The 24096-nt window shown below is 56.7% G+C and overlaps 2 protein-coding genes across 2 annotated transcripts; one reads left to right on the forward strand and one right to left on the reverse strand.

Moving 5' to 3' along the window:
- Positions 1–3088: 3088 nt before the first annotated feature.
- On the forward strand, positions 3089–13175 carry NCLIV_033610 (hypothetical protein; the record flags this gene model as incomplete). The annotated part of the gene is made up of 9 exons (XM_003883557.1): positions 3089–4539; positions 5201–5380; positions 5772–6588; positions 7386–7619; positions 8088–10283; positions 10440–10574; positions 11429–11533; positions 11708–11814; positions 12011–13175. 9 exons carry the CDS (start codon positions 3089–3091, stop codon positions 13173–13175), a joined length of 6390 nt encoding a protein of 2129 aa, XP_003883606.1.
- Positions 13176–15031: 1856 nt separating this feature from the next.
- On the reverse strand, positions 15032–21666 carry NCLIV_033620 (conserved hypothetical protein; the record flags this gene model as incomplete). The annotated part of the gene is made up of 9 exons (XM_003883558.1): positions 15032–15452; positions 15987–16155; positions 16686–16806; positions 17299–17414; positions 18375–18626; positions 19131–19403; positions 19762–19881; positions 20469–20703; positions 21325–21666. The coding sequence occupies 9 exons, from the start codon at positions 21664–21666 to the stop codon at positions 15032–15034; spliced, it is 2049 nt and encodes a 682-aa protein (XP_003883607.1).
- Between the last annotated feature and the right edge of the window lie 2430 nt (positions 21667–24096).

Raw genomic sequence — 24096 nt, forward strand, 5'->3', positions numbered from 1 at the left:
TAAGCATAAACGCTGTCTACGAATAGGCGACAAATTCAAACAACACCTCTTTTTAAACAACCCAGGTTGGCCCCTAGTGCTGCTCTGTTGGACACAAGAATCAGGTTCTTCCTGCAAAGTTTCCGGCTGCACAGGTTATGCGGCGGCGAGTGATTCTGACATCTCTGAAACTACCAGAGCTAGCGAATGCGTACGCCAATGACGAACAGAAGAGCAAAAGTAACTGCCAAGATTTCCTTCCCTTTGAGTTTGCAGTTCGCACGTCCTCATACCACGAATGCGTGCAAGAAAACAGTGACTCCATATGGGGACGATAAGTACGGAAGGAAAGAACCTTTTTTGGAGTAATGTAAACTCACGATAACGACAGCCACTATTTGGTACTGAACAAATTGACGTGCGCATGCTCACACGGTCTAACGAGTAATTAATACACGGCTTCAAAGGAAGAGGAAAAGTATGCACACACTATTCTGCAAAAGACTTTGCTACTTCCTTGAAAAACGGATCTAGTAGCAGGGACTGGCAAACAGGGCTCTCCTGAGTTCCTCGAGCGTGTGGGCGTAGTGTCTTCACGCAGTCAACTCTGACGACACTGCTGGTGATTATGGTTCCTGAGTACCCGCTGTGAATCCGCAGATGTGTTTCATGACAAAAGTGCTTCAGTGCTTTGTGTTGAAGCTTGATTTCAACAGTGTAGTAGTGAGCACCGTGTATCCCCACCCCCCTCCCCCCCCGCCTCAAAGTAAAAACTCACAGGTTCGGAAAGTCCCAACTGTGACAGTTTCAGAGTTCGGGACGCAACAGCCACGCATTGGCTGTTGTCGAGGTCATGTCTGCTTGGGAGTGTTAACTACTAGAAACCGGCGCTATTTTCAACTAACTTTTAAGATAGAATCAATTTACAACGCTCACCTTCTTGGTGATGGAGCGCCCTTAGCTGTGTTAGATGTCTGACTGTGTGGGCCGGGGTTCCTGGACTGTACGAGGGGTGGGAGTCATCTTCCGACACTTTCCTTCATGAGAATCGCGGCTTCCACAGAATAGACAGAGGTGTCCGCTGGAAACTAACCTTCCCATACCGCATAGACTACTTACCCGAAACATAGGCGTATTTCCGACACAAAGGTTTTAGAATTTCGGGTACCTAGGCCATATATAAGATACACCAGAATGGAGGGAAAATTCCACATTTGTATCGAAGAGCGAGGACAGGGCTGTATTAGGGCAGGACGTCGGGCAATTGACTCTTCCTCGTTCTCTACGAAGAAGGAAAGAAGCAGGAATCTACCCACGATGACATAGCTTGCTGTTGGCTTTCAGATGCGCTCTGTTCGGCGACGCGTTGGTGCTTACACAACGTTGGCCTCCATTTCCTGCTCTCTTTTCCCCGTTTCAACGAGGTGTGGGCTAGGAATGCCAAATCGTACTGAAAGGTTCGTATTTCCCTTCTTGAATAAACAAATCTGATTTCCTGGCACTTTTCGTCGACCTCCAGACATACTACTTATTAAGCGGTGACGGGAATCTCTTGCTGTTGTCGGAGCCGTGTGGGCGCCGGGAAAGTAGGTAGGTAGCGCGTTTCTCTACATTTTGGACGAATTCTTTCTTTTTCGCGTGTCCGTTTCGACGACGAACACTCACTCCCCCTTTCGCTACTGTTTTCTTGCCTTCTTTGCAAATAAAAGCAGGGCCTCTCTGCATTCCCTTCAGCTGGAGAGCAGCCGGCTTGAGCTTTTTCGGGAGCCTTTTCTCTGGAGTCGTCTGCACACGTGACTAGGTAGACGCCTGCTCTTTTCTCCGTCTGTCTCTCATTCTCTCTTGTGTTTGGAATTTTGTCGTTTCCGTTTCTGGTCTACGGCGATTCCGTCGAGTAACGCGTCTCGCTACCTGGCACACTAACTCATTTTTTTTTGTTTAGGTCTGCACAAGGGCGCAAGACACGAACTGCCGTTAGCGAGAAAGCGCGCGAAAAGGCGACAGCCCAGACCCGATAATCAGCTTTTTCCCAGCTGGACACTCGCTTTGTTCCTCGTCTCCAGCCAACTCTCCCGTAATTTTATGGTGTATCGTCGTCTTCCCAAACATGTCTCACCGGTGACACTAGGATTTCGTATAAACTCTTTTCTCTCGACAACCGAGGCCATACTGTTCTTGCTCTTCCCGTTTGCCTGCGTCCAAGCCCAAATCCCTTAGCCACCGAACCAGGTTGCTCTGAACTTCGCCTCTTTCTCGGCAAGTCTTTTTCACATCCGTCTCTCCTGGCAATTCTCACAAGCAGGGACTGGCGTGGCGCAGTTCGCTCCCGTACAGCCATGCTCTTCCTGTTCTTCTCTTCCGTCTCGAGTCCATCCGTTACTGCCATTACACCACAAAAACCGCCACGTGACTGGATGTTGTACTCGCTTGCTGGGAAAGAGTTGTGGCCTTGGAACAGAGCACGGGGCAGCCTGTCCTCGGCTTTTTCCCGCGAGGGTTTCTACCACACGCTCACCCCCTCATGACACCGAGTAGGTTCAGTTTCTTTCCGTGCACATCTGGCCGGTTGCCCCTTCTTGGCCCTCCCCCTTGCTCGCTCCTGTGTCAACACACCACGCAGCCCTTTCTCCCTGTCTTCTCTGTTTCACTCGGTCTACACCGTTCGTCCCCCCCCCCCCCCCCCGGCCCCCCCCCCGGCCCACACTCGGCTAGCCTCTCACGTCTTCCCCTTTTCTTTTACGACAGGCTCTCTGAGCATCTTTACTCGAGACGTAAATTCGGACCTCTAGGCGTCTGCTTGCTCCTATTTCCGGAGAAGCCCTCGAATGCTGCTGTATGTACATCTCACGTCTAGTATTTATACAGTGGGAGTACGCCTTCAGAGCTTGCTCCCCCAGTGACAGACCAGATCAGGACTTTGCACGTTCATGTGTTTGCGCGTTGCTGGGCATCGTTGCTTCCAGCGCTTTCGCCTCGCTTTTGCCCAGTCAAGACTCGTCTCGCGGGGCAGTCGAGACAGGTGGGAGATTTGGCCACTGCCAGGGCCTTCGTGTTCCGGAATTTGCTTTTCTTCGAAGCCGCGAGGAGAGCGGATGGAAATTTTGCATCCATGAATATGGAACAGGCGTGGCGAGGAGGCGGTGGCCAGCCGGAATCACGCAGCAACAGTTCGCAGAACCTCAGCGAAGAAGGAAGAGTCTGGTTAGTTGAGAACCAGCATGAAGGCGAAGAAAACAGAAGAGGGGAGGGCGGCGCTGGGCCCTCCTCTCAGCTTTTTGAGAACCCAAACGTCCCTGGAAGACCTCCCGCGTGTCTTAGGTCCCTAAACTCTCACGACGCTCCTGGGTTCTCTGTCTCTTCGGTGGCTGCATGCCCGTGGTCGGAAGTGATTGAAGCACCCCCGAGTACGTCGGCGACTCTCTCGCCCTCCTCTCCAAGTCCTGCCTTTTCATCTGCCTCTTCGGCGGTCACGTCTTCCTCGGCGTCTTTCTCTTCTTTCCCAACAGCTCGGTCGTCTGTCTCCCAGGTGCCCCGTGCCTCACAAAGGTTCGCTGTTCCTCTGGACGCAGCCGCGGGCCGTGCCTTGCACTCCACTTTTCCAGAGTCGTCTTTCCCGTCTTCGCTGCTCGTCGGCGACGCTGCGGCCTGTTCTGCATCTCTGCTGAACTCGGAGAGTCCCGTTTCAGCCAGTTCCCACTTGGCTGCCCATCCGAGTCCACTGCATGCGCCCTCGCCATCGTGCCACGCGAAAATCTCAAGTCAGCAGTCTTCCTCTGCGTTCCCGGGTTCCGGTGTTCCTGGAGACGCAAGCTCGCGGCGGCGGGGACGCGAAGCAGACGACGGAAACCCTCAAGGTGCACATCGAAGTTGCGTCGCTTCGTTCCATATCCCCGCTCCTGAGACCACCGAGGCACCGGGAATGCCGTCTGTGAGGCGCGAAGCCGAAATTCCGGCTCTGGAGAAAACGCAGGAAAAACGCGAGGCGGTCACGCACTCTCTGGTCGTAGGTGACCCTGCGGGACATGCGGAGGAATCGAAGGCCAGAGAAGAAATGCGGAGGCAGGCCTGCGAAGAAAGACACCAAGAAGCGAAAGACCGGGAGAGAGGTGGAAACGGCCAGGAGAGGCAGACTGAGAGAAGCGAAGCGGAGAGAAAGAGCGATGAATCGCTGATCGACTTTGTAGAGAAGGTGGGAGCGAGCTCGCGAGACGAAACACAGAAAGCTAAGGGTTTCCATTGCCGAGACGAGAGGGGGGAGTGCCCTTCATTTCCGGAACTGGAGAAGAGATGGACGGAGGAGCAGCACTACTGTGACTTCTCCGACGCCCAGACGAGGAGAGAGGACGAGGAACTTTCCGCGAAGGAGAGAAATCCACGAGCAGCCGCAGACGTGGAACCTGACGCGGGGAAGGGAGCAGAGGAGAACAAGGAAGGGGCGTCTTTCGGTGAAACAGCACCGCGAGGCAGCCCGCCCCTCACAGGCGAAGAGACGTTGGCGGCTTTACAAAAACACGTGCACCACCTTCTTGCCAGAGAAGCCGGCGCCACTGTTCGAACTCGGTAAGTCGCGCAGTCGCACCCGTTCGATGCCTTCCAGAACTTCCTTTCGCGAGAGCATGAATAGACCGTTTCCACGAAAAGATGCCATTTCGGCCCTTTTCAGAAAAACGGTTTCTCTGCGTCCCTCCGGGATCCGCGTGTTTTGGACCCGTGACAGAACGTTTCGCATGCGTTCCACCTCTCAGCGAATGACGTTCCGACTCGCAAAGTGTTTTCGAGTGTGTCTTTCAAGCATATCGCGTTGCCTCTCGGCGATAAAATGAAGCAGAAGGACAGGGAAAGATGGCGGGCGATCTTTCAGCGCACAAGACAGCGCGACAACAGCACAGAGAATAAGGCAAGGCAGACAGAAGGGAGAACACGAAGAGGAGGCCGAGGCACGGGGAAGAGACGGCCGCAAAAGGGAAAAGGAGGGGGACGGGGCGGAAGGAGGAGAAAATGAAACACGGGGTAGGAGACGGTATGAGAACCGGAGGAAAGGGCGACAAAAGGTAAGGGCGGGAGCAATCGAAGAAGGAGCGCGAACAAGAACGGAGGCGTCCATTTATTTTGGGGACGCCGTCTTCAGCCCCCCGCGTCTCGTTCGCCTGCAGCTCAGAAGTTCTCGCTGAATACGCTTTCGGCCACTTGTGTGTCTATTCGCTCTTTTGCTCGCCCTCAGGCTCGCATCTTGCGCGGACGCCCTGCGTGACGCGCCTCTCGACTTGGGAAAACTACGCAGATTATGCGCGGCCGGCATGCCCGACCTGTGTCCAGCAATTCGAGCCATGTACTGGCGAATTCTCCTCGGATACCTCTCCCTGGACCCCTCTCGTTGGCAAGATGACATTGACAGAAAAAGGTAATGCTGGCGTTTTAAAAGGGCGCCCTCTCTTTCTCTCTCTCTCTCTCTATATATATATATATATATATGGATATGCATGCTTCCACTTGTCCTGAACTTCGCCGTGGACTGGCTGCTTCGATCTCCACCATCGCGCATGCTTTTTTGTGGAGGTAGCGGAAATCGAAGAAGTGATCCTCACGCTTCTGTGCGACACTGTCGCTCCCGTAACCACGTAGTCGTGCGCTCTTTCTGGGACATGCACATGTGCAGGCGAGGTGTCTGTCAGCAGGGCGTGCGTCGATCTTTTCCTTCCCAGGTTCGTCTATACTCTCTCTTTAACTTCATGAAGCCAATGTCGTCTGCTTTCCTGTGCTTGATGGTTTGCCTGGCATCCTGGCGTGCACAGAAGCGCCTACCAAAGCTACAAGGAAGATTTCATAAAGGAGCCGGAGTTGGTTCGACGCCTTAGACAGACGGGTCCTTCGCGGACGAAAGTGGAGCGCAACGCGTCGGTTCTTTCCTCTTTGGGGCGCTCTGTCGCGTCCCAAGCTCCTCCGTCTCCCGCTCCTGACCCTCTTTCTTCGGCTCCGAGAGACCCGAAGATAGCTGGCGACGGCGAGGCCTCGTCGCCTTCCTCTCCTGAAGTCTCTGTTGTTTCCTCTACGTCCTCGCCCTCTTCTCTTCCGTCTCTCTCCTCTCGCCCCTCTTCCCTCTCTTCCGCGCCTTCACTTTCTTCGTCTGCTTCCACCAAACACGTCCAGTCGCTTCTCGCCGCTTTGGTGGCCGCGCCGCCTGCTGAGGAGGGCCTTCAGACGAATCCGTCCCTCGACTCAGACGCTCAAGAAAGAACTCCTCTCTTTGGAGAGGCGCTCGACTCTCTCCCTCCGACGCGTCCCGCCTCGGCGTCTTCCCCACTGTGTCCCGCCAAGCATTCGTCATCTTCTCTGTTTGCCGACACTGCGAGTCCGCCTGCTGTTCACTCCTCGTCCGCTTCGTCTTGCGCTTCGCTTCCGTCTTGTCTCGCGCGGTCTTCGCCGCCACTGTTTCCAGAGCAAGACGAGGCAAGCCGACCCTCTGTCGCGTCCTCGCGGGCTGTGCCTAGAGCCGAAAGGTGTATGCAGGCTTCGCACAGTCAGGCGTCTCCTTCCCCCCCGGCCGTCTCGATCCTCCAGGGGAGACAGCTCGTCACGCGGCCTCTTAACCTCGAAGTAGTCAAGGACCATGTAAGCCGTTTTAAAGACGTGTCTCTGAATCTGTTTCCGGGCGCGCTGTTCCCCCCAGGAAAAACTGACAGAAAACAGACACTTAGTCAATCCCTGTCCCCCCAGGGACGTGAAGTGTAAATATCGCGAAATGTGCGAACCAACTCTGTATACCGAAGGAGCGGCTTGTCTCTCTCGCTCGTAGCAAGGCGCAGCCGTCTCGTTGTTGCTTCTTGTGGATATTCCTGGACACAGCCCCGGTGTAGTAACATTGCGTGCGGCGGTGAGCAGTGGCGACGACACTTTTAAGCATCGGGAGGAGCGCTCTCGCGGCTTCCGGTGGAGGGGCCGTAACCGGGCGTCTCGAGTTTCCCCTAGGCCGGCTGTTGCTTGACCGCCTCGACGCAGGTTTGTGCGCCGCAGCAGACTCGGGAGAAACAGCTGCCTGGAGGAGAGGTGTGGAGGAGTGTGTTTTTTCGCTTGCAAATTTTTCTGGGAATATTCTCTTCTCCGTCGCGCGGTCAGTTGTTTTCTTGCCGCCTGAGGAACGGTGTCCCCATCCTCTCGACGGCTGTGTTTCGATTTCCAGATGAACAGCCGGCAAGGAGCCCGTCCAGGCCCCTGCGGGTTGGGGCTGTGTCCTCGCTTCGTTTTCGAAGTCACAAGAGTGAACGATGAGGCCTTCGAAACCGCGTTTGTTCTTTAACGAGGCCGCGAGGTCTCGCGGGGACTGTTCCCCGTGTTCCCGTCTCTACGCTTTCCCTGGTGTGCAGCGCACTGGGGCGGGATTCCTCTCTGTTTCTGTTTGCTCTTTTCAGCCTCTGAGTCAGCAGACCAGCAGCGAGTGGAGAAGCTACTGGGACGACGCTGACATCTTTGACCAAATCAACAAAGACGTTTTTCGAACGCGTCCGGAGCTCGCCTTCTTCAACTACGACCCCGCCCTCAGCCTGCAGCACCAGCACGAGAGACTCGTGCGCGCCGTGCAAACCCCTTCCGGCCACAGGCGTGCAGCCGCAACTCTCGCCTGCGAATCAGCAGATACGGAAGAGGTACACAGATGCCCTCAGACAGTCTCTCTGCTGCTTCCGTCTGACCGCCTCCTCTGGCCGTCACAAAAGAGATGCCGCGTCACGACAGAGGAGAAAAGTGCTCGACTGTGTGTAGAGGCGTGCAGCATGCGCTGCTCACAAATCGCTCTGCTGCGGTCGTGAGCCTCTTCGCCTGCACGGGCCACGTTCGTGCGTCTGAGAAGGAAACCGTCGGGCCCTGGAGGCAGTGACCTTCGCGCAGAGGAACTTTTACCGAACCCGGGGTTGTCGTCGCGGATGTGATAGGGCGCACGCACTCTGTACGTGCACATATGTATATATATATATATATATATATATAAGGTTCAACTGTTTCTGTCTCCGAACTGTATACTTCTGTGTACATACACGCAGGAGACGCCTAGCTCGCTGCATTCTGTGTCCACTTGGTGTGCGCGGGGGCGTCTTTTGTGTTGTTGGCCTTTGCAGGAGCCTATCCCGTTGCTGGTGGACTACGAGACCCTGATGCTCCAGAAGGCCGCATCGCAGAGAGTCCGCACGGTCAGCGAGTCGTCGGTGTCTTCTGGGGCGTCTTCTGCGCGCCACGCAACCAAGTCTGGTGGGTTCAGTTTGCGAAATGCCTTCCGTTCCCGCAAGCACAACGCGTCTCCTGGCGACCCTGTGCAGCCACGGTCTCCGTCTTCTCTGTATGGTTTCGCGCCTCCTCACGGCCTTCCCTCGAGCTTTGCGTCTCCGGGACAGGCAGACGGCCTTGCAGGAGACGTGGACAGTCTGCACGTCTCGCCTTGTGGCGCGAGCGCCCTCCCGTCTGGGCTCCGTGAGGCGAGTCCCCGGAGCGCGGCGAAGCACGCGTTTTCTCTTTCTCCAAGAAGTCTGTCTCTCTCGCCCTCACGTGGCAAGTCTCACAGTTTGCAGTGTGCCACGACTTATCTGTCTCGGGACAACGTCAGAGGTCGATGCGCCTCGCCTCGGCGCACCCCAGCGACATCTTCCTCGAAACTGGGCCACAGACCCTCGTCGCCCCTCGTTCGCTTCTTCACCTCGGGCATTGTGTCTCCTCGGCGGTCGCGGCGGTCTGGGCCGGGCGGCTCGCCTCGCCGGCAGAGGCCTCCCACGGACGAAGACGTTCCTCTTCTCGAAGGCCTTCAGGAGTCCGCTTGGCGAAGTCCACCAGAGGCCGAGGAGCGTCGGGCCTCCTCCAATCTCGTCGAGAATCGGGAGGGCGGAAGAGGAGGCGGAGACGAGACAGCCGAGGGAAGTCCTGCTCGTCACGCGGAGGCGAAGGAGGGCGAAACGAAACGAGATGAGACAGGCAGGGGGCCTCGGCCATCAGATAACTGGCCGCCGGAGCAGGATCCCTTCTCCATCCTGACCGCGGGAAAGGGTGCACATTCCCCGGAGGGGAAGAAGGGAGAAACGGAAGATGTGGGGGCGGCTTTCACGCCGGACCGACGCGCAGGCAAAACCGCGAGGGCGGGAGACCTACCGACTTTCAATCTTGCAGAGAGCGACAGAACTTCAGCGAAGGTCTTGCAGCCGAAGCGCCAAGATCAACTGAGCGGCCAAGAGGGACAGAGACCGGGAATCCGCACTCATCCGCCACTGGAAGCATCTGTCTCAGGGGACGCGCCTAGCACTGACAGTGTCTCTACAACTCGGACGCGCGCGTCCTCAACATCCTTTCCGTCTTCGTTTTCTTCTCTCGCGTCGCAGGAAGTTCACGGCCACGCTCTCGAGGTGGGGCCAGGGCATGAGCGGGACGCCCAGCAGGTTGCTTCCTCGTCGCCCCTTCCCTCCAGAAGCTGGCGGCTCGGGAGCCTTCCTCGCCATCCAGTGGAGGCCCAGGAAGGCGCGAAGCGAGGCGGCGAGACGCCCGAAACTGCGCGCGCGCTGGCGGAAGGAATTCGAGAGAAACCGGAGACCTCGCCAGGCGAAGACACCCGGTGGGGGACAGACGGAAGCACGGTCAGGGCTGGAGACGCTCTCTTCCCCGCCATAACGACGTTGAGCGCGGCGCCCGGACTCGCCAGCCAACCAGAGTTTGACAAGCCAAGCGATGGAATAATAGTGTCTGACGGTGGCAGGAGGGTGAACAGTCAGAAGATGCCCTTTGTTGTTTCTGGAGAGATCTGTGAATCCGAGCGGGCGTCTGCGGCAGCACCTGCGCCAGGCCTTGGCGGCGAAGGCCCCGTCGACAGCGAGCGACGAGAAACTCTGGACTGCCCTCCCCAGGAAGAAGGCCCAGTGAGAGAGGATAGGAAGAAGCGGCCTTCAGGGGCCTCTGCCGATGTCGCGTGTTTGCGCGCTCCCCATGGTGCGTCCCTGCCGTCTTCCTCTTCGGAAAGCGGTCCGCATGCGCTCTCGAACGACGGCGCAGACTCGCATCCGGAGGAGATCGTCCCGCTCCTTCAGCCCTGTCGGGCGCCGGCGGGCATGCAAGACACCTGCGATTTGCTGGAGCCGCGGAGACACTACGATTTGCTCGGGCGCGTGCTGTTTGTCTACGCCAAGGTCAATCCAGGGATTCGATACGTGCAGGGAATGAACGAGTTGCTCGCCCCCATCTACTACGTCATCATGTCGGACCCCCTTTGCACGGATCCGCTTCAGGCACGTCAGGACAAGAGGGATTTGAAGGGGATGCGCCCCGCAAAGCCTCTCCACGTTTCGCTCGACATCTGTTGACAGATCGACGTTTCGGGACCCCACCCATCGCCCTATTGTTGTTTTGCATGCACATCTTTGTATCTCTGTATACACAAGCACGTGCGCATGTATATATGCGTGTACAGGTGTGTGGGGTGTTGGTGTGGTTTGCAGGCAGAGGCCGAGATCTTCTTTTGCTTCACAGAGTTGATGCAGGAGCAGCGAGACGCATTCTGCAAGGCCCTCGACCCCACGGATAACGGCGTCAGCGGGCGGATTTCTCGTCTCAGCTCGCTCTTGAAGAAGAAAGTAAGCAGCCCCTCGGGGAGTGGGAGAGAGCGACAGAATCTCTCCAAGGCGACAAGGTCGGGACGCGAGAGAAAAAGCCGCGACTGCAAAGAGGAGGGACACCTACGCGAAACGTGCATGTGAAAGTCAGAAGCGGCTAGGAGGCGCAGCGTGGCCAGGCAGGAAAGGCAAAAGTGTGTCGGTCGCCTGGCGAACCGAGGCTTCACGTGTTCCACAGCTCCACAAAGTGAAGGCGCGAAGCAGAAAAGGCGGGAACGTAAACTCGGTTCGGTAACGCGGCAGGCGGGCAGAAGAGAGATAGAGGCCAGGGGGACAGGAGGGCGTGGGTGACGCGCAGATCCAAGGCCTGGACGAGGAAGAGACAACCACCAGAGCGGAAGTTAGAGCTGCGCTGCGTTTCACCTTCAAACGCGCGCCTTCTGCCCTCCTGTGTTGTTTCAGGATAGCGCAGTCTGGACGCATTTGGAGGCGATCGGCGTCGATCCGCAATTCTACGCGCTGCGCTGGCTTCTTTTGATGCTCACACAGGCAAGGAAGACAAAGCTGGAAACCAGATTCGTGAATCGACAGCTACACACATCTTCATCCCTTGGTTTTTGTTGACAGCCATGTGTCGAGGGTCACGGTACAACTGCGCGTCTCGAGTGGCCGATTCAGATCTGCGTCTGCGCGCATGCAGCTGTAGAGCGAAGGTGGGGCTATTGGCAAGCTTTCAACAGACTTCCTAGAGGGTTTTGACTCGAGTTTTTTGTGGCGAGTCATGCGATCTCTGGGGAGAAGCAGCTTGAAAACGAGCACGGAGTCGTCCACGGCGTGTCTGTGTTGTCCCCGAGCTTCTTTCCCGTTCTCTGCAGGAGTTCCAGCTTCCTGACGTTCTCGTCCTCTGGGACGCCTTCATTGCCGATGACGGATGGCCCTTGCCTCTTCTCTACTACGTCTGCGTCGCCATGATTCGCTGGGTGCGTCCAAAAAGCCCGAAAAGGGACACAGACGAGGACCACCGCCCGCGGCTCCTCGTCTGTGCGTTTTCGGTGCATGTCGATGCGCTCGATGCCTTGCGGTCGCGGGTCGCTTTTCGCCTGTCGCTTTGGTCTTGACCGTTTTTTCTCCTCGGTTGTCTGTCTGCCTTGCAGCTGCGACCGGCCCTTCTAGCTGGCGACTTCACCGCTTGCATGAAACTCCTCCAGCACTTGCCGGCCTTCGACCCTCAGGTGCTTCTCGGAGCAGCCGTCCGCATGCGGTAGGTTTTCGCCTTTGTGGCGTCTTTCTTTGCGTCCGTTTTGTGCTCCTCTCTTTTCGTCTTCCCTACCTCTGGGGCGCATCGTGGTCGGCCTCTTGTGTCTTCTGTGCGCCCTTTGGGGCGTGCTCTGTGCCTGTCCTCGTTTCGTTACGCGGGGTGCGTTTGGTTCCCTCTTGTCCCTGTTCTGGGTCCTCAGAGAGGAAGACATAGCCGCGGGCCACGGCGCTGTCTCCGCCGACGTCCCGTCGTCGTCTGCCGGTCGTCCGCCTTGGCTCAACGGCCTCGAGCGTCTTGATCCGCTGCGCACGCGAGCCCAGCTCCACGCGTTTCCATCGTCTCGGCTCCAAGTGTCGCCTTTGTTTGGTCGCCTCAAGAACGCCGGAAACGCGCTTTCCGCGTTCGCGTCTCCACCGGCACTGCCTGGACCCCCTTCCTCTTCTCTCTTGAGTCGCTTTGCTAACGGCTTGGTTGGAACCCGAGAGGGCGGCAGTGTGGCGCCCGTGGAGCCCAACGACCGCGGTCGGGGCCGAGGTGTCTCCCAGGCGAAGCCGGAAGACGAACCCGAGTGCGAAGCTGAAACAGCTGAAATTGGAGGTGACTCGAGGGAAGTTGCAACTCGCTCCTGTGTCCCGCCGAAAAATCCAGAAACCGAAGAGAAACCGACAAGCACAATAGCGAATACCCCGCTGTCCGGCACTGCGCGTACGGGCTCTGGAAACCTCCACGCGCTCGTCGCCTTCGAAGAAGCGAGGCACGAGAGACAGCTCGCGGGGCGTACCATGCCGTCAAGTCCCTCCCTGCGGGCTGGAGGGCTCGAACGGGGCGACCAGGAGACAGAAAGGGGACGAGAGGGCGTCGGGAGAGGCGGAAGGTCTCTTTTGAGAGAACGCGGAGAGGCAGACAGAGAGAACGAAGAGCGCGACAGGAAGGAGAGAGAACAGGAGCGACGGCGGAGAGAGGAAGAAAGAAGGAGGCAGGTCATTGGCAGTCTCCCTGGGACATTCATGACCGGAGGAAAAGCAAAAGCGGAAGGAAAGAACTCGTCTGTCGCCGCGACTAGCTTCGAGCGAGAAGAGGAAGGAAAGAGATACGAGGAGGGGTCGGAAACTCGGCGAGAACGCGAAGACAGATTCAACTCGAGGTCGCTCTTTCCCTGGAGAAGAAGCGAAGAACCCGGTGAACGAGACAGAGACTTCGAGGGCACCTTGTCAAGTCTGGGGGAAAAACTCGGAGAACTTCGCTCCTTTGCAGTCAAGAGCTTCGTTGCAGACACCGCGCGAGCTCTCTGGGCTGCTGGAACGGGGAGTGGCGAGAACTTCAATCAAGGACGAGAGAAAGGGACAGAGGGAGAGCGAGACTGAGGTGGAGAAGACCAGGAAGAGGAAGACCAGGAAGAGGAAGACCAGAAGAGGAAGACCAGGAAGAGGAAGACCAGAAGAGGAAGACCAGGAAGAGGAAGACCAGAAGAGGAAGACCAGGAAGAGGAAGACACACCCGAGAGTAAGCGACGTCGAAAGTGCCGTGAAAACGAATCTGTCCTCCGTGGACTTACCGGCTTGCCAACGCGGTATCTGGCGTTTTTCTCGATCTTCTTCTTCTCGATAGCTCTGTCGACTGGTGGGGGGGTTCCACTTTTACCCGGCTCCTACCTTCGGATAGATCTCTGACCTCACCGACGGAAATCCCACGGTGTCAGTTGCATTTCCGTGGACTTCTGCACTCTATGCTGGAGTCCTTTGGGAATACGCAGGTACATCATATGCGCAAACAAACCTATCTAGATATATATATATATATATATCCATATTCTCATATATATATGTATATTTATATCTATGCATGTGTCCGCGTACACCTTCGTGAATGCTTGTGGCCGAGGAATGCGATAGGGTCGGAGAACACGAGTTTCTCGTGGGTTTCACATCCCAGCTTCGGTTCTCGTCGCGTTGCATTTTAGGACGGCAGAAAAAACCCGGGACAGTGCGCAAGAGAGCGGGCACTCGATCTATCGAAGAACGCGACACATGTCAAAAAGAAAGGGACAACAACACGGGTTTCGCATGCTGTTAAACTGCGTTCTCGAAACTGCGCGCATTTTGGCTGTTACGATGCTTCACAACTTTATGTTTATAATGCCGGCTTTGTACGGAGGATAGGGTAACTTCAACAATGTATATTGGGGGTTCGGAAGTCGTTTTCCCAAGAATCAATTGTGCAGATTTGCCCTGGCACGCCACGTGCCTTCTCGCTCCTCAGGGACACCAACGCCCCAGTGTGTCCGCCTGTCGATATCTCGCATTACTTTGCCCCTGGCAACTTGAGATCCAGCTGCCTAGCGAATAAAGTTCTCCACCGGAGACGCCACACCGTCTTCTCTCCTACGCACCCCCAGAAACCCATGATTCTCAACTCACGAGTTCAACCAGTACAAACCGCATGCATCAATGAGAAAACCCTGGCACGTACCTCCTGAGAAGACATTGGAAACACTGCTGCGGGAATCCATAAGCTCACACAGCCAGCCTCACAAATGCAGGTTCCCCGACTCCCTACACGGAGGTGCGAGCCTCGCATGCACCTTGTTCAAAGTGGAGATGCATTTCTCATTCAGTCCAAACCTCGAGGCTCGCATCTGCAAACGTGCACTCATCCTGACGCGTGAATCAGAGAAGAGGCGACCGTTTCTCGAGAGAGAGCGCGCGTGGGGCCCGCTTTGCGGAAAAAGACACCCGTGAAACCAAAAAACGGCGCGAATCCCATTCAGGGCTGCTTCACTGGAGCGTCTTCTCAGATGGCCGTTTGTGTCTCCTGTGCGGATGCAGAGTGCTGGCCGCTCGATGGGATGAGGAATCCTCTGACACACTTAGACTCTCTCCGGGAGACCCGCAGGCACGTCTTTCCTCCCCCTATCCCTCTCAAAAAAAAAACTCTCGACGGCAACGCACGAGCGCATGCAAGCTTGCATATTCTAGGCGGCGCAGCCCCTTTCGCTGGAAAACGGGAACGGCCTGCTGCACGGATTCGCACCTGCAGACTACAGACACAGCCTAGTATACACACCTACTCACCCGCATACACGCACGTAAGCAGATTCAACTAGCGACGTAATTATATATATATATATATATATATATATATATATGGATCTGTATGATTGGGGGGGGGGGGGGTTGGAAGGAATGAGGCCGCGGGAGTTTCGCGTTTGTCAGTTTTGGCCCTACTTCTTTGGCGAACCTTTTTCGGGTACGAGGCCCAGCCACCGGTTGACAATGAACTCGAGGACTCCGGCCTCGACGCCCAGGACCGAATTGAAGATGTATTTTCCGATGCAAAGGGTAACGGAGAAGAACTGCGGATCGCGTTTCGGCTGGCCCTTTCTGGGCGGCGCCCCCGCCGGCTCTTCTTTGCCTGCATCTCGAGTCTGCTTGCTCTTGTGGGAAACCGTCGCGTCTACAGATTGCATGGCAGCAGCCGCGGACGCCGGACAGTAGGCGTCTCCGGCGAACCTCTTGGGCACCGGCAACACGTCGTCTGGCCACGGTTCGAAGAAGAACACGACGCCGGGAGCGATTTGAAGGCCCTCGGGGTACTCCGCGTACGGGTTTCTCGCGTGGCGGAGAACCGGAGGCACGGGACACCTAAACAAAACGAGGCAAAGGGCGAGCCAAAGGGGTTCCGCCGAGCGGAAAGGGAGAGACCCGCAGATGGACCAGAACCGCAGTCGGGGCAGGGGGGGGGAGGCTCCTCGAAAGTCAGCTCGGCGCAGGTTAAAAGAAGAAAACGAGAAAACGTGGACGGAGACAAAAAGGCAGAACCACACAACCGAGAGAACGGCCGACACGTGCGAAGCGTGTGCATCGGCCCCAACCTGGCGACAGAGCCGGGGACACAGAGAGGACAGATACCTCCTGAGCGGAAGAAAACGAAACGGAGCGGGTGTTCAGTCCGAATCCTGTGCGCGTTTAAGTGCCGAGCTGCACTGTTCACAAAATAGGTATCACAATAGCTGGGAGAGGTCGTGTCACGAGGAAGGCAGATCAGGACAGTGAACGGCCAAAGGACCACGGAAACAGGAGCCTCCTCGAAGGGGAGTGGGTCGCAAGTGTACAAGACGCAGTTCTTCGGAAGGGAGTGAAGTGTTTTTCCTTCCACTCGCGGCTCATGCAGCTTACTCGAGTCGGTCGAAATCCTCAATCACGAATTTGGCTGCCACGTCGTTTTTGCACGGGACGCAGCCGTCCACGTATCGCCAGAATCGCGTGTCTGCGCAGAGCCGCTCAGTCGCTTCGAAGCGATCGAGGCCAGGCGTGAACGACGCGCGAGCTCGGTTCCGCTTCAAGGCTGAACAGGCCCCAGACACAACAGAAAACAGAGGATCCAGAGACGCCCGAGAAACTCGGCGGGCTTGAGATTTAGTCGACGAGCTGCGAAGAAAGGCGGAGAAAAGGCGAGAACCGACGCTCAGAGAGAGTGTTGACGGCAGGAGGCGCATATCAACGGCAAGCGAGGGTATCGTCCGTCGTCGAAGACGCATGACGGGAAACACAGGGAAAGAGCGACAAGAAACACGTGTGCATAATCAGATCTGCGAACAAGTGCTGCAGTATCACCGTTCTTCTCACGCCGATGGCTTTGTAACCGTTCGGTCCACACACACGAACTTCTCGAACGGAGACACACACACACATACTCACACAGATACACAAGCACACCACACAAATGTGTAATATACATAAAGAGATATGTATATACAGAATGGATTTACTGGTTTGCAGGAGACGGTCGAGCGAAGGGCTCTCACCCCCGTCGCGCCCGAGCGGGCCCTCTCAGGCCGGTAAAAAGGAGAAACGTTTTGGAGAACGGTCACTGACCTGTGTGCGGCGCAGCCTCCGCAGGCGTGAGGGTGAAGCCGAAAATGGTGTAGATGTCGCTGTAGCAAGATTTGGTGAAGATGTGCGCAGACAGCACGCCGTAGGGCTCAAACTCGAAGACCTGCGGGGGCCGCAGACCACACACGTCAAAAAGGTGGAGAGCGAGAAAGCGCAGGGTGCGTATGAAAGTGGAGTTGAGACCAGTTTGCGTGCACGTCGTGGGAGCTGCTAGAGCGAACAGGGAGAGGGGAACCGACGGGCAAGACCAGCACATCGGAGAGACGCAAAGAGGATCTGTCGAGCTCACGCGCAGAGGCTCCCGAACAAAGGACGAAGTCGACACGGCCGTGTGGACAGTCGGAAACGAAAGAGTGAACAAAACCAGAGAAGCTCAAACGCCGAAGGCCTGGACGGCTGAGCCGAAAGGACGGCAAGTCGCGGCTCAGAACGGACCGCCGCGCGATCGGCCCCGCGGAAGGAAGGGCCAGCACAGCGGAAATCGGGGAATGGCAACAGAACGATGCAGAGGCGCGGACGCGAAAAAGACAAAGAAACGGAGGACCGGTGGGGAACGAGGGGACAGAAGCCCACAGCAAGAAGGCCGAGAACCTACCCGAGAATGGAAGCAGGCGATCGAGAGACGCGACGTGGCTGCGCAGGAGTTGAACAGCGAGACCTTGAAGGGAAGAGGAATCCGCACGTCGCAGTTGTATGCTGAGTCGACCAAAACTGCATCGACAGGGAGACACCACAAGGCGACACGGAGACCATTTTCGGTCAATCTGTTTTTGGCGAGCGTGAGCGGACCAGAACAGCAGAAATCGCACAGGTTTGTGCTCCCGAAAAGGTGCAAGGAGCGATGGCGGCACGCCTTCGTCAGCCGGTAGCTCCTAATGAATGCGTGAGCCCCTCTTACCACTGGGCGGGAGAGAAAAGTGGACAGAAGAGACATCATACACAGCTTGTCAAGAAAACAGTGCTACACAAGAAAGATACGAAGCAACGGTATTCAGCGTTCCTCCTCATCTTCTCACACTACCGAACGAACGCATGTACACACACATGGAGCACAGATGCATACGCTCCTTATCGAGTCCGTCCTGAGTGTCCGTCGCACACGGAAAACGCCGCGTCACCGAAGCGAAGCGTGTGACACCAACAGCATGCCCATTCGGTTTCGCCGTCTCTACACCCCAGAGCCAGGGGCCCGGCCACTCGGACCTGTCCATCAGGCTTTTTTCTCGTTCGAGGTGCGAATTTCGGCTCGCCCCGACGTCCCATTCTCGCTTCCTGTTCCTCTCAACAACGCGTGCGTCGACGACGCAAGACCTCCCCGCGTCAGGAAGCGAGAATAGACTGCCGCGAAATCAAACACCCTCGTTGGGGTGCGCGAGTCAGAGACGCGCGGTCGGTTATTGAACCCGCCTGCATGCAAATGTTGGCTTTTGACTATACGCTGGACGCCACTATAATGCAGATGCTACGAGTTGACAACTGGTTTAGATCAATGTGTGTACCGGATCGAAGTTCTGTTGCACTGTTCATGGCTACTCAGCGCTTGAGACGTCAGTTCTAGAGCTCTGATCCCCCGAGTCTGTCCTTTTTCACGGATCCTTCCGGCCTGCGGAAGAGCTCCTCCACCGAGCCACCGCGTTCTTCACGCCTCCCCGTCCACAGCCTGCGTCTCACCAGTCTCCGGAGCGCCAAACACGGGGACGTTCTTTGGCTTTGTCGCACTCTCGAGACACTCAGCTAGGCGCGCCGTGAAGTCCTCGCCCTTGGGCAGCGCAACCAGACGGCCGTCACGGTCGACAGCCGGTCCGTTTCCTTGCGATCGCGGAACCACGAAGCGTGCGGCGCCGTTCATCACGCCAGACGCCGCAACCAGTGCGTCGAGATCTGCTGCGGTGTAGGGTCCTGTGGCCGGCAGAGGCGCGCCTTCTGAGACAGCGAAGGCGGAGACAAAAAGACACTGAGTGGAGAGCCGAAAAACGAGGTTTTTTCGGAGTTAAAAATAGGCCAGGTAGCCAGGCCGGGGCCCTCACACCGGACATCAACACAGGAAATCAAGAGCAGGCCAGGAACTCCAGCGGCTCCCCCCTGGCCCTTATCCCGGTTTGTCTAGTTTTCTTCTTGCGATTTTTAACGCATTCGTGGCCTGTTTCCGCGTTCGCTGAGACTCTCGGCGCCGGCACTTGTGCGGGGCCGTGCGACGGCACACGGATTTTCTCACTGGGCGTGCTACTCTCGGGTTTCGTTTTCAGCAGAAGGCAAAGGCCTCAACGTGGGATCGGTCGCTCCTTTCTTCCCTGCTGCGTCTGTGCGCAGGGCAGAGCTCTCCCTCCTTTCCCTCGCCAGTTTCCCTCGCAGTTCCGTCATTTCCCGCTGCCCGTGATCATCTTTCTTCGGGCGCAGCCGACTGGTTTCTTCCCATACCTTGCCTACGTTTGAGAGTGCTGTAGCAGAGCTGGGGATCCTGGCGCCTCCGCGGGGCACGAACAACCATGAGTGGCATGTGGAAGACGGGGGCGATGCGCTTGAACTCGTCCTTGAACCTCTTTTCCTTCTCGTCTGTCTGTGTGGAGCGAAGAAGCAGCGCCAAAGGGTACCCCGACCGGGTGCAGACAGAGAGGAAATGGCGACCGGCCGAGAGAGGCGGCAAGACACCCTTGAGTAGCGTGGCGTCGGCGTCGCAATTGGACCTCAGTCGCCAGTTGTCTGGGGAAACAAACCGAAGGGGAAGGCGGAAGGTTTAATGGTCGCGCCTCGACCGGACGGAGACAGCAAACAAACAGCTGCAAAAAGGTGCGGCTACATGCCCGGGGTCATCCCTCAGCATGCGTTAAGCGAGGGGAAGTAGGCCGTGGATCACAACACCTCGTGACACAGTTGCAGGGACGGAAAGCAGCAGCTCTGTATTCGCCCTTTTTGACTCATCAGAGTTGTCCCTGAATTTCACCAGTTTCGTCCACCTAATTCCGATTCTCTTCTTCTCTGCGGTTGGCTCCACTGCTGTGGAGTCGTGCACTTTCTCAACTTCTTCGGCTCAGTCCGTGCTTCGCTCCCCTGCGCTTACCGATTGAAAGGACCACCTCAAGACCATGAGGCAGGGGTTGGAGAAGACCGATGAGGAACGGCTGTTCCCGTTCGGCCTCAACGATCGACGTGTAGCTGTCGATTTCCAGGATGGCTGCGCCTGAGGAAAGGAAGCGCAGACGGCAAAACGTTGACGAGGAAGGAACCAGAAAGGAGATTGGCGAAAGCGGACGCGGAAAAACCCCGCCGCCGTCGGGAGAAACAACAGCACGGAGGCGACGAAAAACAGAGAGGCCGCTGATGACGCAAGCGACGCACATGAGGAGACGAGGGGAAGGAGCCAGAGAGGAGAAGGCTGGCGAAAGTCAGAGAGCGATGGGAGGGCAATGCATTTGCATGCACGGACGAGGAAAAACGACGGGGTCGAAAGGAGGCAGAGAAGGCGTCAAGCACAAGACAGCAGTCCAAACGAAGATGACGATTGTTCAACAAAGGACAGCAGAGGCGACAGCTGGGGAGACGAGGAGCGCGCCAGCAGCTTGTCCCCGCTGCCGGAGTGAGACAGGCAGTGCTCGACGCAACTGAGGCCTGTGCTCTGGTGCGCATAACCTTCGTTCCTCGTTTATAGCGCCACGTTCCTTATTGATCCTTTTCTGGCTCTATACGTGTTCGGTCTCTGTCTCGTGTGTTTTTCGATCTGCTGTCGTCCGTTTCTTCCACCTCTTTCATGCCGTCCATTTCGCCTACCTTTGCGGCCGTCCTCCGGTGGGTCTGACAGTGCACCCAGTTGCTCGAGGAAATCATTTTCAGTGTACGCGAGGGCGTCTTTGTCCGTTTTGCGTTTGATCGCTTCCAGAGGCAGCGGATAGAAGTCGCTAAGTGGATGTCTCTTCACATTCAGAAGATCTTGCAGCAGAGAAGCATTCGCCTCCTCCCTGCTCGCAATGCTCGCAGCCGCCCCTTGAGGCAACGGGCCATTGTCCTATGCATCCGCATGCAGGGAGAAGCCAACAGGGACTGAGAAGTCGACGCGTTTCAAACAGGCCTCAAATGCAGTGGCGGAAGAAGAAACGCAAGGCGAGAAATGAAGGGTCAAGGCATGCAGATAAACGACAAAGCGCGACTCCTGTTACCACCCAGGAATCAGCGGAATCCGATGAACAGTTAGTCCGACATGGTGGCATTCTCCGACGGAAAGTCTGTGGGCCGAGAGATAAAACGCAGATGGCGGACTAAGTCCCGGGGGGTATCCGACTTTTGATGGGCGTGAAGAACGTAACAAATCGGAAAGGCGCCACGCCCACATATAAAGTTGCGTAAAGTTTCCAGTTCCTTCACTTTTGGCCACGGCGTGTCTGTGCTGGAAAGATCGTTGTACTTTGCTGCGAGTCTACTTGGGAGCGTAGGAATCTGTCGAACAACGATCTAACAGCATGCACGCGACTGCGACAAGCGGCAACCACGGCGGAACAACGAAGCACTTTCGAGTGTCCTGAAGACAAGAGGGAAAAGAGAGGGGAGTTCTCTTTGAAGCATAGGTACGATCTCAACGGTTCGTCTGGCGGTCTCAAACTGTCTTTCGTTTTTCGCGTCTCGTGCCTACCCATCTCGCGTCACGTTCATCAGTGGAAAAGGCACCCGGACCGACAACTCGGTCGCACTCGTAGTCAACATAGTGATTGTAATCAGAAAAAATCTCCCGGATTTGGGCCGCGAGGAAGCTGGCGGAGGGATCTTCGTCGCCATCATTCGGCTTCTGATTCGCCGCTGATGCACGGCCAGTGGGAGAGGCAGAAGTTGTCGTTGGGACCGGAGACGGCGAGGAAGAAAAGAAAGACGCAGCCACGCTCGGATTCGATCCCGGCGCACGATCACCGGTCGCAGGCGCCGAGACGGCGGGGCCAGGAGTGCCCCGAGGTGGGCGCACAAGCGCAATTCGCTTCATTTGGACAAAACAAAAAACGGGACGGTGCGATCGGGCGAAAACAGCTCTCCGGATGACGAGTTAAGAAGCAACGCGTTTCGGAGACACAGGAGACAAAACGGTGTGGTTGACTGTGGTTCTCGCAGGGAATCGCGTGACTTGACGAGAACAAGGAACGACTTCGGTCGAGGACGGCTCGCGCAGAACTGCGTTTTACGTCGAGCGCGAAGAGGAGGAAATGAGGGAGAAGAACGTATGGAAGGGTCGTAACAGTCTCTCTGGTCGTTTTCCCGCTTGGCCGCCAAAAGCCCACACAGTGCACCTCATTCGATGTTTAGCCTGGGGGTTTCGTGTGGGCCGTAACGACACCTCGGAACCAAAGGCAGACGTAGGGAAATGGATCCCGTTTCTGAACGGAAATCCTCGGCTACTTGGAAAAAACGTGCGGAAGCCGAGAAACAGCAAACTCCAGCTGCAGTCTAGGCTCTCTAGGTGATCACTTTCGCCGAGCTACCTCGAAGGGGAGGACGGGCAGACCCAGTGTCCCATCGTCCGCGCAGAGGAAAAAGAGTGGACAGGAGGTTCTTCTAATGCCTAACGGTGAACGGGATCGGAAGACTGTTTGACGGGAAACGACACCGACGGTTCGCGGAGAAGCGGGAACGGCACAGAAGGGAACGCAGGCGGGCGACACGGGAACGTGGTTCGTCTCCTCCTGGACCAGGGAGGCACACAGGGTACGAGGACGGAAGAGAGGATATCAAAAAAGGAGGAGGAAGGGGAGACGGCAATGAACACGAGAGGCGAGACGCAGAGTGGAGGAGCTCGCCACGTTTCTTCACGCGGACTCAACGCGCGCGTAAGAACCTTTGGGTGACAGGAGAAACCCCTCCCGGGCTCGCACCGCATCAACGCGTTACAAAATCGGCGAAATGAGACGCAGCAAGAGAGTAGAAAAAACGGCATCCAGGGAAGGGTTGGAAAAATGGAGAGGGAAACGATGAGGCAAGCTCGTCTATAGCCCTCTCGGCACATGGCGGTGGTTTTGAGACATGGAGAGACCTTGTGACTTGGCGCTCGCGGTTGACGCCAGAAACAGAAATTGCCGCGGGAAGGAGCCGCTAAAAAAATGGACAGAAGAGCGGGGCAAATCGGCAGATCTCTTCATCGTTTGCGGGAGGTGAAGTGTGTGGATGAATCGCTGTGAGAAACGGAAACCTAAAAAGTTCACGGATAACCTCGGCCCCAAAGACGGGAACTGGCGCGTGCCTTGCGTGGCGGGTCGTACATTGAAAAATGCAAAGGCGAATGCCAGTGAACGCGCACAGGAGTGTGCGAAGGAAGTGGACTTCCCTGTTCGTTCTCAAATAATTGTGGGAAAGCACCTGGCCGCCACAAGCAACGCCCGAAACAGAAACGGCCAAGCAGCAAACCACAGCCTGCAGTCAGCCGCCGTCACCCCAAGCTAGGTCCCCCAGCATGCTGCTACACGGCTGGCCCGTCTGCGGTGTCAGCAGCTGTGGACCTGGCGCCTGTTTTGAGAGCTCTGTTGCAGTGCAGAGCTTCACAAAGGAACGTTTCGGGCTCCTCTGAGGTAGAAGGGAACCTGTAGGACAAAGGAAAAAGGAGAAATACAGCAGCAGAGGCACGCGTGCACCAGGGTCACTGCAGCGAGCGTCCTATGGGACGACGATGCCACCGCCGCGCAGGAACCTTCTCTGCGTCCGTGTCACCTCCGGTGACACGGATCACCATGAGGCTGTGAAGGAGGAGGATCGGCTGGGCGGCGCGCGGGTGTCCCCCTCTGCCAGCTGGCGTCGTGCTCTACGTTTCGGTGAAATACATCTGGGTGTGAAGTTTTTACCTACACATGGTGAGAAAGGGAACGCAGACTCTCGACTATTTACCGGAGTCCTGCGGTGCCCCGGGCGTGAAGCGGTCCCGCACGCCGAGAGGCACAGCTTCGCTCGGAAAAACGGCGCTAGTTTCTCATGGGGAGAGACGATGCGCCCTGCCATCTGTGGATGGGCCTTTATAAGCAGTGGGTGAAAATCGGTTTGAGAACAGCCCCCAAGAACGGCTGTGCCCCCGCGCTCTGGGTAAGCGCTGTGGCAGAAGTTCGGGCGCGGCGCGATGGCAAACCAGGCTCACTACTCCACAACCTCTTCGCCTTCTGGGCGACCGACAACATATGCGCAGCCACTCTGATGAGACAAAAGTGCTCCTTCTATGCTTTTCGAAACGGGCTGGAAGGTGCATTGCATTCCCGCAGTTCGCTAGGATGTGCACCCGGGTGTACGTACATTGGGGCGTGGAAGTGACCGAGAGTGGCAAGTCTGCTGCGCCGTTGCTGTCAGCCAAAAGAATGAATAGCGGGGCAGCACCAGGGAAAATGGGTGTCATCTTGGAGCAGTGAACGCCAAGAGACAAACGGTACGGATCGCCTACAGT

Source organism: Neospora caninum, chromosome VIII (assembly GCF_000208865.1).
Source record: "Neospora caninum Liverpool complete genome, chromosome VIII".
Lineage (NCBI taxonomy): Eukaryota > Apicomplexa > Conoidasida > Eucoccidiorida > Sarcocystidae > Neospora > Neospora caninum.